This window comes from Rhincodon typus, chromosome 9, assembly GCF_021869965.1.
Source record: "Rhincodon typus isolate 14 chromosome 9, sRhiTyp1.1, whole genome shotgun sequence".
In the NCBI taxonomy this organism is placed as follows: Eukaryota; Metazoa; Chordata; class Chondrichthyes; order Orectolobiformes; family Rhincodontidae; genus Rhincodon; species Rhincodon typus.
In genome coordinates this window covers 91,091,190-91,108,766 of record NC_063340.1, presented here as the reverse complement: position 1 = coordinate 91,108,766, position 17,577 = coordinate 91,091,190, and the positions used below count along the sequence as shown (strand labels likewise).

At 44.9% G+C, this 17,577-nt stretch overlaps 1 protein-coding gene across 6 annotated transcripts in view; it reads right to left on the bottom strand.

The window, feature by feature from the left end:
* Positions 1–17,577, bottom strand: part of ptk2ba (protein tyrosine kinase 2 beta, a) — a 125,721-nt gene that overhangs the window by 9,204 nt on the left and 98,940 nt on the right. Inside the window, exons 21-29 of one of the 6 annotated variants that reach the window (XR_007262860.1) lie at positions 16,741–16,945; positions 15,867–15,981; positions 14,992–15,063; positions 12,697–12,813; positions 10,199–10,348; positions 9,351–9,377; positions 5,634–5,658; positions 4,391–4,439; positions 1,346–1,489 (exon numbers count right to left, since the gene is read on the bottom strand). Coding sequence is in view for 5 of the 6 variants with exons in the window: in XM_048600860.1 (XP_048456817.1) it covers positions 1,346–1,489; positions 4,391–4,443; positions 5,634–5,658; positions 9,351–9,377; positions 10,199–10,348; positions 12,697–12,813; positions 14,992–15,063; positions 15,867–15,981; positions 16,741–16,945 (908 nt within the window). In the remaining variant the exon portion in view is untranslated. Of the gene's footprint in view, positions 1–1,345; positions 1,490–4,390; positions 4,444–5,633; positions 5,659–9,350; positions 9,378–10,198; positions 10,349–12,696; positions 12,814–14,991; positions 15,064–15,866; positions 15,982–16,740; positions 16,946–17,577 lie in introns of all 6 variants that reach the window. The other 5 variants (XM_048600860.1, XM_048600861.1, XM_048600862.1 and 2 more) reach the window with 5 other exon arrangements.

Here is a 17,577-nt window from a genome sequence, read left to right as displayed (position 1 = left end):
AAAAAGACACAACCAATATTCACTTATCCCAATACCCACAGACAATGAAGGCCATCAATTTGACTGGGACAAAGTGACTATACTGGGACAAGCGAACACCAGATCTGTAAGGAAATTTCTGAAAGCCTGGTTCCCAACATAGGACTCCATTAACAAACATATAGAAACAGACCCTGTATATTTCTGAAGAAGGGTCTAGGCCCGAAACGTCAGCCTTCCTGCTCCTCTGATGCTGCTTGGCCTGCTGTGTTCATTCAGCTCTACACCTTGTTATCTCTGTATACAGAGTGCTGCTAAAACAACAAAACTGGAAGCGACAAGACCATCACACCAGAGGATTGCATAAATCCAGAAGGAAACAGAACACCAACGCTTCGATTAGAGGTTGCATTGATGATATCGCTTAGAAAGGTAATAAAACGTCTGCACACCACAGAACCGCCAGCTCAGCGAACTAACGATCAACTGAATATAAAACAATCATTCAGGAGAGGGAAGTGTGATAGCACACTCTTGTGGCCATTTGTGTATTTGTGCTGCTCTTCAGTAATCCTTGGAATGAACTACTTTTTGAGTTGGTGTTTGACGTTCTGTTCTATATCCTGTCTTGTGTCTGTACTGCAGTGATATCACATGAAGCAGGTGAAGTTTTGCAACAAGGTAAGAGTTTCATGGTCAGTTTTATTGATATCTGATTTTCATTTTGTTGGGAACTTTGTTTCCAAATTGAATTTTTACAACAGAAAACCAAAAAAACAGCTGGAAATCACAGTGGGTCAGGCAGCATCTATGGAGAGAGAAAGAGAGAGCCAATGTTTTGAGTCTGGATGACTCTTCATTAACCTTGGTGGGAGTTGAACTGATGTACTTTGGATTATGAGCCACTTCTGACTCCAGAATTACATCCACGGCACTACTCAATTTTACAAAAAAAAACTGAAGGACAGAAATTCCCTGTCCAATTTTGTAAGCCTGAAGAAGCAATATATTTATGAACATAATCCCTGTAGTGAGACAAAACCCAACAGGTTAATGGACACTAAGCTCTTCACTCAATGATTGATTGTGTATCATTCAGCAGGCTGCATGCTGGTCATTGAAATGGGAAAGTTGACAGGTTCAGACCCAACACAAACTCCAGGCCAAAACTTCAGAGCTACACTATCAGAGCCTTTCAGGATAAGATCAGATTAAACACCCATCTGCCTGCTTGATTGGATGAAAAAGGTACCCTGGTACTATTATGGGATCTTGCTGTGCTTTTCCTTTGTTTTTATCACAACTTTGAGATGGGGAAAGGTGTCACTGAGAAACATCCTACCCTCTCCTGGGTTAACCAGCTTACCTTCACCAGATTGATGTACTCTTCACACGGGAGCTGGTAGACCTGGTTCTTCAGATGCAGCACAGACTTAACCAGTTCCATGACCAGAGGATAGATTGTATCATCGGAGCGATCCAGGTTTGCTGTGGGAGCTGCTTGTATCGGCTGAACATGTGGAAAAGGAGAACCATCAGGAGGCTGAAGCTTACACAGAAAGGTTTCATTCATAATCTAGGAACTGCATCCTCTGAAGAGGGGGATTGATGGTGAGTTTAGGTATCTTTCAGCAAGCTTGCAGGAACATTAGGAATAGGAGCAGCAGGAGACCATACAGTGCCTTGGGCCTGCTCCACCATTCAATGAGCTTGTGGCTGATCTGCTGCTACAGTACCAATTCCCTGCTGTATCTAGAAAAGATCCTTTGCCATAGAAGGAGTATTGCAGAGGTAGAGTCATACAGCACGGAAACAGATTCTGGTCCAACCAGTCCAGACTGACTATGTTCCCAAACTAAACTAGTCCCATGTGTGTGCACTTGGCCCCATATCCTTCCAAACCTTTTCTAACCAAGTACCTATCAAAATGTCTTTTAAATGCTGTAGTGTACCAGCCTCCACCACTTCCTCTGGCAGTTCATTCCACACACGAACCATTCTCTGTGTAAAAAAGCTGCCCTTCAAGTCCTTTTTAAACCTTTCTCCTCTCACCTTAGAAATATGCCCCTAGTCTGGAAATACCCAAAGCAAGGGAAAAGACACCTGCTATTCACCTATATCCCACATGATTTAATAACCTCTACCTGCTATGCTGCAGTGAAAAAAAGTCCCAGCCTATTCAGCCCATTTTTATAACCCAATACCTCCAGTCCCAGCAACATCCTGGTAAATCTTTTCTGAATCCTCTCCAATTTAATAATATCCTTCCAATAAAAAGGCGAACAGAACTGCACACAGTGCTCCAGAAGAGGCCTCACCAATGTCCTGTACAATCTCAACATAATGTCCCAAATCCTATACTCGAAGGTCTGGGCAATGAAGGCAAACGTCTTTATAACTACCCCGTCTAATTTCAAAGAATTATGTACCTGAACCCCTAGGTCTCTCTATTCTACAACACTATTCAGGGCCTTACCATTAATTGTATAAATCCTGCCCTTGTTTGTTTTACCAAAATACAATACCTTGCATTTATCCAAATTAAACTCCATCTGCCATTCCTCAGCCCATTGGCCCAATTGATCAAGATCCCTTTGTAATCTTGGATAACCGTCTACGTTGTCCACTATACCGCTAATTTTGGTGTCACCTGCAAACTTAATAACCACACCCTCCAATATTCTCATCCAAATTGTTTATATAAATGATAAACAAAAGCAGACCCAGCACCAATCCCTGTGGAACACCGCTGGTCACAGGCCTCCAGTATGAAAAACAACCCTCCACCATCACCCTCTGTCTCCCGTTAAGCCAGTTTTATATCCAATTGGGAAGCTCACCCTGAATCCCATGTGATCAAACTTTACTAATTAGTTTACTATGCGGAACCTTGTCAGAGGCTTTACTAAAGTCCATATACACAACATCTACCACTCTACCTTCATCAACCTTTTTGGTTACTTCCTCAAAAAGCTCAATCAAGTTTGTCAAACATGATTTCCCATGCACAAAACCATGCTGACTATCCCTAATCAGTCCTTGCCTCTCCAAATGCATGTAAATCCTATCTTACAGAATAACTTCCATCATTTTCCCTACCAGCACAGCCAGGAATGGCAGGACTGTCCTATGGGAAGGAATTTGGTTTGACTGGGTCTGTATTCACAGGAGTTTAGAAGGATGCGAGGGGATCAGATTAAAAGCTACAAAATTCTAATAGTTTGGACAGACGAGATGCAGGAATGATGTTTTTCCTGGTTGGGGAGGCTAGAACCAAGGGTCACAGTCTGGGATACAGGCTAGACCATTCAGAACGGAAATGAGGAAACACTTCTTCACTCAGAAGGTAGTGAACCTGCAGATTTCTCTACTACAACAGAAGCTTGTGGAGGCCAAGTCATTGAATATATTCACGCAGGAGAGAAATAAATTTTTAGATTTTAAAAGCATCAAGGTGTGTGGGGGAGAAAGTGGGAATGTGACATTGAGATAGAGGATCAGCCATGACCGTATTAAGTGGTGTACTAAGTTGGAAGTCACACAACAACAGGTTTTGTTGAAATCACAAGCTTTTGTCACACTGCTCCTTCGTCAGAAGAAGTGAAGGGAAGCACACAGGCACAGAATTTATAGACAGAGAGATCATTGCAAGATAATTCTGGGTAATTAAGAGTGTCAAAAGATAGTACAGATGGTATAAACGGAGTGTCAACAGGCTGAAGAGCAAGTGAAGGGATGACCTATAATCTGATTAATTGAGGCAGAGAGATAATTACAAAAAATTAAAAATAATGTGGTGCTGGAGACAAGCCGAATGGCTGGAATAACATGATAGGTATAAGAGTCGCATGCTGGGGGTCTAACCAAAGTGACAAGGAATCCAAAACTGCACAAACTAATTAAGGTAGATAGTGAATGTATTGAATGGTAGCACAGGTTCGAAGGGCTGGATTGCCTTATCTCGCTCCTGGTTTCTATGGTTTAAGGAGTGAGTTGGTATCAATGCAGCTGAACTCCCATCAAATTGGGAAAGACTTTCAGGATTGATATCAATTGATGGAGGACAATCTCAAATAATTTCAAAGCCAAGCTGGACAAGGGGATGTATAGAAGACTGCAAAATTGGAGCGGCATTATTTATATCTGCTCAGAGAACCCACAGGAACTCCCTTAGTGTTGTATATTTGGGTACGCTGTTCTGGACCATCAGTGCCAGTTCAGCCCCAGACACTGGCAGGTTTATTGAAGACCCAGTGTGCTTTGCCTGGTGGTGAGGAGTGTTGCAGAATGCACAGTGTATCTCGTTGCTGATCTCAGCTCTCCAATCGTAGCAGTGTCCCCCTCATGTCAAGCATATGCAACATTCCCAGATTATTCCACAGAGCCTCAGGACATTCAGTCAGGGACTCACCGGCAGGTTTTTCCTTGGAGGTTTCTCAGGTGGCACTGTGAACTCAGCTCCAAATAAGGGACAGAAAGAACACTGTGATTAGAATGGCTGCATAATAACTAGCATTTAGACAGTACCTTGGAATCAGAAAAACATTCCACACTCTAACCTTCTGTCTGTTTTTATTCACTTGTGGGATGTGGATGTCATTGGCTGGGCCACAAATTATTGCCCGTGCCTAGTTGCCCTTAAAAAGGTGGTGGTGAGCTGCCTTCTTGAACCACCTAAGGCAGTCCCTGGGCTGCAGGGGCACTTAGAGCTGTTAGATGGGTCTGTGGCCATCACTGCTATTAACTTCCTGATTGCTGGCCGTCCTCATAGAGGCTGGGAGCAGTGGGTTCACGTTCTCGGTTCCATGCTTTATCGAATAGGCCAGCACTTCATTTACCAATCTCACTTATTTCACCAGAATGCTCTCCATGAGTCACTGTCCAGTGACTGGAGCAGGATTCAGACAGAGGTCCAGCAGTTTGAAGAATTTTGTGCTGCTGTGTGACCCACTGTAAACAGTAAGGCTCTTTAAAAACTACATTCAGTATAAACACTGGATTTAACAGCCCTTGTGAAAGTGTCATCACTGACGGAGTTGTACAGAGCACGTGGTTATTCAGTACCTGTCTATAATTGCAGTCTCAACATACACATTGCATTTCTGGGCATTTGCAGACTACTCAGATTCTGAATTGATCCTTGTTCAAATTCAGTAAAACCTGGGCAACACTCAGGCTTGGTTTATGGAAAGAATTCCTTTCCTTTATTCATTCAAGGGATGAGGGCATCACTGGCTAGGCAGCATTTATTGTCCATCCCTAATTGCCCAGAGGGCAACTGAGAGCCAAACACATTGATGTCGGGTCTGGAATCACATGTAGGACAGACCAGGTGAGGATGGCAGTTTCCTTCCCTAAAGGACATTAGTGAACCAGATAGGTTTTTCTGGCAATCAGCAATGTATTCATGGTCATCATTAGACACTTAATTCAGTTTTTTTTTTAATTGAATTTAAATTCCACCATCTGACTTGGCAGAATATGAACTCAGGTCCACAGAACATTATCATCTAGGTCTCTGGATTAACACTCCAGCGATAATACCACCAGGCCATCGCCTTCCCCTTTTCAGCCTCATCCAATGGAAATTCAATGCAATATTCCTGCTGAATCCCTCCCAAATCCAACAACTCTGTTGTAAAGCTGGTACTTACTGTAGCAAGACTCCTGGTCACTGTCCTGAAAAATAAAAGAGTTGAGAAACAAGATGACGTTTCCTCCATTTATTTCTTTCTGGCTTAATTGTTGAGTCTGAAAATCGCATTCCCTCATAGCATTCGGAGTGTGTTCCACCGAATGAATCCTCACCCCCAGGGCACTGACACAAGATCCTGTGACACTAACCCCACGTTCATGACCCACCAACAAACCACCTCATCAACAAATCCCATTGGAGATCAACCTAATACAACTGAGAAGATCTGCTGTTAAATCTCCTGGAAAGCTGATCTTTAGCCAATTAGCACTATGTTTGACCAATGTGAGTGCATTTGATTGGTTGTCAAGTGCCTGTAAAAATGGGACCAATCAAAGTACTGTTGTTTCAAATTTATCGCAGTAACGAAAATAAAAGCCTGTGAATGGTGGAACTCTGAAACAAAAGCAGAGAAACTCCGCAGCATCGGAGTGACAGTGAAACACAGTTAATGTTTTGAGTTGATTGCAACTTTTTAAAATTCATTCATGGGAAGTTGTTGGCTGGGTCCAGCATTTATTGCCCGTCCCTAGTTGCCCCATGAGAAGGTGGGGGTGAGCTGCCTTCTTGAACCGCTGCAGTCCATGTGCGGTAAGTTGACCCCCAATGCCCTTAGGGAGGGAATTCCAGGATTTTGACCCAGCGACAGTGAAGGAACTGCAATATATTTCCAAGTCAGGATGGTGAGTAGTTTGGAGGGGAACTTGCAGGGGGCGGTGTTCCCATGTATCTGCTGCCAGTTTCCTTCCAGATAGAAGCATAGAACATAACATAGAACCGGTTGTGAGTTGCTTTGTTCTGGATGGTGTCAAGCTCTCTGAGTGTTGTTGGGGCTGCACCCATCCAGGCAAGTGGGGAGTATTCCATCACACTCCTGACTTATGCCTCATAGCTGATGGACAGGCTTGGGGGGCGTCAGGAGATGAGTTACTCACTGCAGTATTTCTAGCTTCAGACCTGCTCTTGTAGCCACTGTGTTTATGTGGTGAGTCCAGATGCATTTCTGATCAATGATAACCCCCAGGATGTTGATAGTGGGGGATTCAGTGATGGTAACACCATTGAATGTCAAGAGGCGGTGATTAGATTGTCTCTTATTGGTGATGGTCATAGCCTGGCATTTGTGTGGTGCGAATGTCACTTGCCACTTGTCAGCCCAAGCCTGGATATTGTCCAGAGCTTGATGCATTTGAACACAGACTGCTTCAGTATCTGAGGAGTCACGAATGGTGCTGAACATTGTGCAATCATCGGCGAACATCCCCACTTCTGACCTTATGATCGAGGGAAGGTCATTGATGAAGCAGCTGAAGGTGGTTGGGCCAAGGACACTACCCTGAGGAACTCCTTCAGAGATGTCCTGGAGCTGAGATGACTGACCTCCAACAACCACGACCATCTTCCTATGTGTCAGGTATGACTCCAACCACTGGAGAGTTTGCCCCCTGATACCCATTGATTACATTTTGGCTAAGGCTCCTTGATGCCACACTTGGTCGAATGCAGCCTTGATGTCAAGGGCTGTCTCTCTCACCTCACCTCTGGAATTCAGCTCTTTTGTCCATGTTTGAACCAAGGCTGTAATGAGATCAGGAGCTGAGTGGCACTGGCAGAACCCAAACTGGGTGTCACTGAGCAGGTTATTGCTGAGCAGGTGCTGCTTGATAGCACTGTTACTGACACCTTCCATCACTTTACTGATGATCGAGAGGAGACTGATGGGGTGATAATTGGCCGGGTTGGATTTGCCCTGCTTTTTGTGTACAGGACATACCTGGGCAATTTTCCACATTGTTGGGTAGATACCAGTGTTGTAACTGTACTGGAACAGCTTGGCTAGGGGAGCAGCAAGTTCTGGAGCACAAGTCTTCAGTACTATTGCCGGAATGTTGTCAGGGCCCGTAGCCTTTGCAGTGTCCAGTGTCTCCAACCATTTCTTGCTATCATGTAGAGTGAATCGAATTGGCTGAAGACTGGTATCTGTAATGCTCGGGACCACTGGAGGCCGCCGAGATGGATTATCCACTTGGCACTTCTGGCTGAAGATTGCTGCAAATGCTTCAGCCTTATCTTTTGCACTGATGTGCTGGGCCCTTCCATCATCGAGGATGGGGATATCTGTGGAGCCTCCTCCTCCAGTGAGTTGTTTAATTGTCCACCACCATTCACGACTGGATGTGGCAGAACTGCAGAGCTTAGATCTGATCCATTGGTTGTGGGATCACTTAGCTCTGTCTATCACTTGCTGCTTTCGCTGTCTGGCGTGCAGGTAGTCCTGTTTGCTGGCTTCACCAGGTTGATACCTCATCTTCAGGTATGCCTGGTACTGCTCCTGGCATGCCCTCCTGCACTCTCCATTGAACCAGGGTTGATCTCCTGGCTTGATGGTAATGGTTGAGTGGGGGATATGCCGGGCCATGAGGTTACAGATTGTGCTGGAGTACAATTCTGCTGCTGTTGATGGCCCACAGAGCCTCATGGATGCCCAGTCTTGAGTTGCTAGATCTGTGCGAAGCCTGTCCCATTTAGTACGGTGATAGTGCCACACAACACGATGAAGGGCATTCTCAATGTGAAGGTGGGGCTTTGTCTCCACAAGGACTGTGCGATGGTCAATCTTACCAATACTGTCATGGACAGATGTAACTGCAGCTGGCAGATTGGTAAGGATGAGGTCAAGTATGTTTTTCCATCTTGTTGGTTCCCTCACCACCTGCCGCAGACCCAGTCTAGCAGCTATGTCCTCTAGGACCCAACCAGCTCGATCAGTAATACTGCTGCCGAGCCAGTCTTGGTGGTGGAAATTAAAATCCCCCACTCAGAGTACATTTTGTACCTTTGCCATCCTCAGTGCTTCCTCTGAGTGTTGTTCAACATTGAGGGGTACTGACTCATCAGCTGAGGGAGGACGGTACGTGGTAATTAGCAGGAGGTTTCCTTGCCCCATGTTTAACCTGAAGTCATGAAACTCCATGGGGTCTGGCATCAATGCTGAGGACTCCCAGAACAACTCCCTCCTGACAGTCTCCCACTGTGCCACCACCTCTGCTGGGTCTGTCCTGCCCGTGGGACAGGACATACCCAGGGATGGTGATGATGGTGTCTGTGACATTGTCTGTAAGGTATGATTCTGTGAATATGACTATGTCAAGCTGGTGCTTGATATCGTTTCGAGAAAGGGTCACTTGACCCAAAACGTTAACTCTGACTTCTCTCCATAGATTCCACCAGACCTGCTAAGCCCATCCAGCAATTTCTGTTTTTGTTTTTGATTTACACCATCCACGATTCTTTCAGTTTTTATTTTGTTGCTTGATAGTCTGTGAGACATCTCTCCCAAATTTGGCACTAGTTCCCAGATGGTCAGTGTTATTCCCAACTCAGACACTGTTAAGTATTGAATCTATTAAAAACCAAACTGTCTGATGATGTTACTCCTGTGCCGTGGGGGTTTACAAAAGGTAATTGTGATCTTTATTTTTAATCACATTAAGTTAAAAGAGAGGAGTTTGAATGGCTGGTCAGTAGTTTGAGGGTTTACTTGCACTAGTGATCTACACAGAAACATGAACTGTCCAGCTAAAGTTATCATTCAGACTTACCACCTCTAACTGTACTGAAACATAAATGGGGGCATAGATTTTGCAAATAAGCTATTCATAATATTACAACTTACATTTTGTGACTTGTTATCATTTGGAGCCTTGGGGAGAAAGGAAAGAATTAAAGTATCCATGAATTATCTGAATCCATCATAAACATATTCACAAAAACATAAGACACAAAAGGTAAAAAGTAAAGTTGTCGTAGTCCCAGAGGACCATAGGGCTCCTCTCTCATTACAGGGAGAGAGAGAGAGAGAGAGAGAGAGAGAGTGATGACTGGTGATGGTTTAACCTGAGGGTCACCACACCCTCAGACAAAGGGGAGAGGTGGAGAAGGAGAGTCCTTCACAACAATCTGAGCCAGTTTAGGGATTGAACACATGCTGTTGGCATCATTCTGCATTTCAAACCAGCCAAACAGCACACTCAGCTCACCCAGAACTACAACAAAAATAACCCATCTTACCAGCACATTCTCATGGAATCCCTACAATGTGGGGGAAGACCATTCTGCCCATTGAGTCCATACCAACCCTCCGAAGGGCATCCAACCCAGACCCATAGGCCTGCTTTTCCCATGGCTAATCCACAATTTACACAGCCCTGGACACTACGAGCAATTTAGCATGGCTAATCCACCTAACCTGCATGTCTTTGGACTGTGGGAAGAAAACCAGAGCACCTGGAGGAAACCCACACAGACACGGGGAGAATGTGAAAACTCCACACAGACAGTCACCCGAGGGTGGAATCGAACCCAGGTCCCTGGTGCTGTGAGGAGGCAGTGCTAACCACTGAGCCACAGTGCCATCCTGGCAACATTTTGGCAGAAATACTCAATTCACCACCTCCTCATAAGGTAATAGCTTTCAATGTAGTGATATCCCCTTGTGGTGACATTCAAAAGAATGTGACTTACCAGAAGTTTCTCTTCTTTCTCCAACCATTTTTTATCCTCTAACATCTCTCGTTGTTGCTGCCTGATCCTTTCCTGAAGTTTGGCTTGTTCAATCTCCCGCAGTTTCTGTGCCTCCTCTTTGATGTTGATCTCACCAATAAGATCAGCTTCCTGTAAAACCCAGGAAACTGCTTAGGTTCGTGCAACAAACAGCTGATGGCCAAATATTTTCAACTGAGGCGGACGTGTCTCAGTCCCCTCAGAGAGTAACACGCTGTCCACGTGAGTAGGAAGGAGACTGAATCAGAAGCTGACAGCAGAATGAATACAGGTACAGTACAGTACATTACATTGTGAATCAGAGACCAGTATGGATACAGGTACAGTATGGATACAGGTACAGAACAGTGCACTGCGAATCAGAGACCAGTATGGATACAGGTACAGAATAGATACAGGTACAGAACGGTGCACTGTGAATCAGAGACCAGTTTGGATACAGGTACAGAATGGATACAGGTACAGAATGGATACAGGTATAGTACGGTACATTGCGAATCAGAGACCAATATGGAAACAGGTACAGAATGGATACAGGTACAGTACGGTGTATTGTGAATCAGAGACCTGCAACAAACGAAATTACACGCTGCAGGCTCTGTATTGATGGTGCTAACATCATGATAATGGCCTCAGTCCCTCAACGCAGAGACTAAGAGAGTAAAGTACCCTCTGTTCTCCCCTTCCAATTACCCCCTGCTGGGTTCACAAACCCTCACTGCCATCCAATAGCATCAAAATTGATGGTCCACTTTAAAGTCGTACCCCCACAACTGCTCCAAGACCTTTAATGGCTTTAGCCTTTAGTGTCCAGAAATATTTTCCTTTCTTAAATATATTCAATGATGTGGTGCCCACTAGGCTATCACTGGACTGTTAATCCAGAGACGTAGATAATATTCTGGGGATCCAGGTTCAAATCCCAGCACGGCAGATGGTGGAATTTGAATTCAATAAAATATCTGGAATTAAGAGTCTAATGATGACTGTGAATCCATTGCCGATTGTCGGGAAAAACCCATCTGGTTCACTACTGTCCTTTAGGGAAGGAAACTGCCATGCTTACCTGGTCTGGCCTACATATGATTCTAGACCCACAGCGACGTGGTTGACTCTTAACTGCCCTCTGGGCAATTAGGAATGGGCAATAAATGCTGCCAAGCCAGCGACGCCCCTCATCCAGTGAACGAATAAAAAAGACCTCCAGGGCTGGGCACACAATTGTCTGCTACATTATTAAATTAATATCTAATTAACATGAATATTTTATTATGTTGACATGTGTCATGTTTGGAAAGCTGTAAGTCAGATATTTATGTTACAATATCAAAGATTCCTCTTAAGAAATCCAGGGAGCCAGTTTAGGATGGTTTCTGCTAAATGTAGAATCTTCAATGAAGATTGGGATTAAGGTGATTCCGCAGGGACAACTGTGTATTGATGCAAGTGACGTAGCAGATTTTGGCACAAATCCCATCTCCCATTGGCTCTGACATTGTTGTAAATCCTGCAGATCATCTTGAGGTGAATTTGACATGATCTTGAGATGTCTCTAATGCGTAACTAACATAATCATCGTTTTTATCCCCCTTTTTCCATTCCAGGTTCATTTACATTATATCCACGTGCCCAGAGCATAGCCAGAGGCCTCTGGGTTACTAATCCATGACCCCATCACCTCTCCTGTCTGCAGATAGCCACACACAGTGTTTATTTGATATGCTGAGAAGGACATTTATGAACATCAGAAAGAGGAAAGGGCTAAACATTAACATTAGGAATCAGATTGAAACATATAAACACTAATCACTTTAAGCATCAAAATGCTCTCAGATCACAATCAAATCAACAATGATCTGACTGAATGATGGAGCAGGTTCAAGGGGCTGAATGGCCTCCTCCTGCTCCTATACCTTACGTCCTAATCAAAACCACCACAGGCTGCAGTTTTCTCTCAGCGGGGAACACTTGTTTCTGGCTCAGAACGCTCTGGGGTCAGGTCCCGCACAGACTCCAGGCTGATACTCAGTACTGAAGGAGTGCTACACGATCAGAGGTACATCTATCTCAGATGAGACATGAAATCGAGGTAGTCTTCTGTCTCAGGACAAGTGAAAAGATCCCATGGCAATATTTAAGGATGAGCAGGGAGACACTCCTCAGCGTAGGGACCAACACTTATCCCTTACTGAATCCCACCAGCACAGACTCTCTCACTGTGATCATGTTAGTGTTTGCAGGAACTTGCTGTACAGACGGTAGCCACTGCATTTCCTACATTGCATTTAAATCGACTGCATTTCATTGGCTTTGGGAAGCTACAGGATGTGGCCAAGTTATAATTGCAAGTTGGTTCATGCAGGGACATTGATACTCTCTTCCTGAATCTGAACAAGACCCAGGTTTTTGACAAAGAAAAATGAACAAAGTGTCATTTCACACACACAGGCTGGTCTTACCCGTACACTGAGGCGTCGGAACTGCTTCTGAAAGGAGGTATTGGTGGAGTCACCAGGGGTTTGTTCACTTGGAGAGCAGGGGATGTGTGGTGAACTGGCACACAGAGACTCGGGCACCTGGGCGTGTCAGACAGACATACAGAAAACACAGCGGTCAGCAAGACACTGGACAGACAAAGCACATGGCACAGGGTAAGCCAACAGTGATCAGTTTCTGACAGCAGGAGGTATCAGAACTCACAGCATCAATGGGGTGTCATGTAGCTGCAGCATCATTGTGTAGAGCATCTGAAAGCAAAGACTAGACAAGCACACATTAAAACATGAGCAACAGTGCAGGCTGCTCCTGGATTAACTCGAAGCACTGGGCAGAGGGTGATCTCCAATGAAACTAACATCAAAAGAGGAGGTGGCTGCTCCAATCACGCAGTGATCAGCAAATCACAAACATTGTCTTCTTTGAATGCCACTTCTTTAATTAGAGTTAGTCTCTTTCTTGCTTTCCTCAACAACTTCTCCCCTTGTGGTTTAAGAACTGGCATAACTCTGCTTCTTGTAAATGCTGATCAAGGTCAGGACTGTAATTATATTATCAACTACACATTCACGTGTTTAAGTTCTTTCACTGTCGCTGGGTCAAATCCTAGAATTCTCTCCCTCAGGGCATTCTGGGTGTACCTACCGCAGGTGGGCTACAGCTCACCACCACCTTCTCAGGGGTAACTAGGGACAACCAGAAATGCCCATGTCCCATGAGTGATTAACAAAAAAAAACAAATCTTTCCCTAATGGTTCCACAAAATTGAGCTTCTTACTCTAGACAACCCTTCCTTTAATATTTGAACCAGTGCCTGACATTCCCTTGTGTTTTTACATTTCTTGCTATTTTATATTCATATTCTGTACTTGCTTTCTTTAGCAATTTCTTGGTCCTCTTCTGAGACTTAAAGCTCTCCCAGTCCTCAAGTTTACAACTTTTATTTGGTAACTTTATAAGCCTCCTTCTTTGACTTCATGCTACCTTTAATTTTCCTTGTTCGAAATGGCTTTTTCACTTTTCATGTTGGACATCTTTGTCTGTAAGGAATGTATGGGCTTTTTCTTTTGAAAATCAAATAGTAATTATTTAAATACTAACCATTGTGCAACCACCGTACATTTCCAATTCACCACAACAAACTTCCCCTCATATTTTCATAATTACCTTGGTTTAGATTTAAGACCCTAACTTCAGATTGAATCACACTTTTTACAAACTTAATGGAAAATTCTATCATCCTCTGGTAACTATTCCTGAAAGATTCCTTTACAGCGAGATTATTAATTAGGGCAAAAATCATTGCACAAAACCAGATTTGAAATACCCAGCACTTTAGTTCCTCAACACACTGGATCAGAAAATGATCAACATAGTCAGGAATTTTTCCTCTACAACAGTGATACTCATCAGATGTAGAATGAAGTCACCCACGATAACTCCATTGCCATTGGTACACATATTTCGAAACTGAGTTATACTATATCGTACATTATTACTATGTTTGGTGATATATAAACCAACATTAATACTGCCCTTTGACATCCTGTTTTTCCCATTGGAGATGCTCTCATTATTATATCGATCTCATCCTTTATCATCAGGGCTACTTCCCATTTCCTTTTTGCCCACCCCACCTAAATATCAAATATCCTTTCATGGTCAGTTTCTAGCCTGCAGCCTGTAATCACATTTAGATCAGGCCCTTCCCCTTCTACCACTGCCATCCATTCTCTTGCTGTGAGTGATGCATGCACTCACCCAGAGTGCTCCAAATTCTGCTTTATTCACATGAATCTGCCATTTCGTTCTGGTTAATTATAGGATTGGTTTCTGCTGCATCTGGATTTGGGTCATTTCACTCACAAATACTCACAAACCCATTCATACACACATTCACTCACATTCTAACACACTTTTACACATGACTTCAGACCCACAGCAATGTGGGTGACTCTTAACTGTCCTTAGGGTAATTAGGGATGAGAGGTCTGGCCAGCAATGCTCACATCCTGTGAACAAATTGAAAGAACATTCACTCACACACCATGGGTTATAGGTATGGGACCATCGTCTCAAGGCGTGCTAATATGCAACCAAGTGGCTGTCTGCTGTTTATTATTATGGGCAGGACCAATATAAAATACACTCTCTCCAGCCTTACCTCCCTGAAATACAGAAAGTAATGATCTCACTGAGCTATAGCTGGTGCTCTACCATGTTGTGTTTCACACTAACTGTGACAAATTGGTACATACTTGTACATGGAGACCTGGATTCGGAAAGGGAAAAGGAGGTGACTTCCTGGCAACTCCTCTTGCTCTGGCCGGCTGGAACAGAGAGTAATGAGGCTGGATTAACATCAGATATTCAGACTGAGAGCTCAGAGACTGTCCCATCAACTACAGAACAATCTTCTCACTCAGACTAAAATGATCATTTAGATCAGGGATTCAACTTCAGATCTTAGCTCAACACAGTCAGCCTTGAAAAATAAGTCTTCATCTCAACAGAAGTATATTGGACATTAAACTCACACTGTCAGGTAGCTTCAGGTTCAGTACGAAGAGTTGAGAGAGCGGGAGACAGGGCTCCGTGGGGATCGTGCGTGAGAGCGGGATACAGGGCTCTGTGGGGAATCGGGCGAGAGCGGGAGGTGGTTCCCTGTGAGGACTGAAGCCTGCTGGCTACACATAACAACGGCCATTAATTCAACTCCAACCAGGAGAAAATGAGATTAGGATTTCTGCTTTGCCCTTTCGGATTTACAATCCAAATTGAGCTCGTGCCCATTGGGAGACTCAGAGAGGTCGATATCGGACCAAAGGAGAGCTCACTATTTGTACACAGTGTGGGTGAATTAAAGACAAGGATGTAGTTTATTAGCTTGTGGTTACCTTTTAATATTTGGTATTGTGTTGTAAATGCCACATCGGTTTAGTTTTGTTGATTTTGGAAGCTGAGCCGAGATGGGAAAGCATACTGCTGGAAACCAAGGAAACTGTGCAAGGGGTTGCTGCAGGTTTAAGAGTAACATGCAGGAACTCATTGTCAACTGACTGTAATCTTCAGGTCATTTATGATTAACTCGCCTTTCAGCGCTCTGCCCTGTGTAAAGGGCTCGATCTGTTACCTTTGGTGGAGCCTCGTTCACTGTGTTGTGGCCATCAGGCATCCTGACAGTGGCACGGCGCTGGGTCCAATATTTCCTCTCCCTCTGCTGTTCCTTTTCCAGTTGGTGAATGTCACTGTAACAGGAAGGAGGTGTACTGAGTGTGAGGAGGAACAGGAGCAACTGTCAACACTGTGCTTACAGACACACTGCCCATGGGCACAGCAACCGAGGATATCATAGCAATAGCTGGCCATTCAGCCCCAACAGCGTGCTGGGCCATTGGACTGGATCATGGCTCAAATTCCAGATAAGCATCTTGTACCTGCACTATCCCCAATCTCACGGATAACAACAAGCAGCAACATTGACTACAATGACTCTCCCCAGGGCCCTGTGTTACTGACTGTATCCCTACGGATGTTAATCCCTCTCCCTCACACTGTCCCTCAGTAACCCCTCTTCCCCCCACAGCACCCTGTGTTACTGACTGTATCCCTACTGATGTTAATCCCTCTCCCTCACACTGTCCCTCAGTAACCCCTCTCCCCCCACAGCACCCTGTGTTACTGACTGTATCCCTACTGATGTTAATCCCTCTCCCTCACACTGTCCCTCAGTAACCCCTCTCCCCACCCCAGCGCCTTGTGTTACTGACTGTATCCCTACTGATGTTAATCCCTCTCCCTCACACTATCCCTCAGTAACCCCTCTCCCCTCCGGCACCCCCCCAACCCCCCTGCGCCCTGTGTTACTGGCTGTATCCCTACTGATGTTAATCCAGCTCCCTCACACTGTCACTCAGTAACCCTGTAGTAGCTGGATGGTGAGTTTGGTTGTTACTTTGTTGGTTTTGAACTCCAGCCTAGGGCTGTTCTCAGGAAAAGATTCTTACCTTAACTGACAGACTATTTCTGAGAACCTTGGCCTTTCGCGTGGTTCGTACGTCCAGCAGCGGGTCATCAGAGTGTAGAGTGTTGGTGGACACATCTCTGGTTTGGGAAGCCGGTCTCCTCTCTCTAAGATTCCAATCACATCCCGATTCTCCAGCCAGAAGAAAGGCTGCTTCCCAAAGCTGAGAATTTCCCACATGCACACACCTGGAGGGGAAAGGTAGGAAGGAATGTGTGAGGAGCAGACCGGACCTCCCTGGAGAGTAGTGGACAGTGTGCTGCAATGAAGCGTTACAGAGAAAGAGCAGCTAACTGAAGATGGGAAAGAGGCCAGGGATGATCTGATTGGATACTGGATGGAATGGTGTTGTTCCTGGCAGTGGATGGTGCTGATGTTGAGTTGGGAGTAGGGCTGGGGTTCACCTTTCAGTGGGAAATTGTGGGGGAGGGGTGGGAGCAGAAGGAGATGGGGGCAGAAGATTGGAGAGTGAAGCATGTGACACACTGATCCCAGAAAAAAATCTAAACTCAATCCTCACAGTGACCAGCCACTCAACAGCAGCTGTAGGTGGGGATTAGGGGTATGGATCGGGATTGGGAGTGTATGTGGGGATTGGGGGTGTGGGTGAGGAGATATAGGTGTGGGTGAGGATTGGGTTATGGATGGGGATTGAGGTTAGGGGAAGGGATTGGAGTGTGGGAGGGTGGGGATTGGAGTTATTGGTAGGGATTGGAGTGGGGGGAGGGTGGGGATTGGAGTGTGGGTGAGTGGGGATTGGAGTTATTGGTAGTGATTGGAGTGGTGGGAGTGTGGGTGGGTGGGGATTGGAGTTATTGGT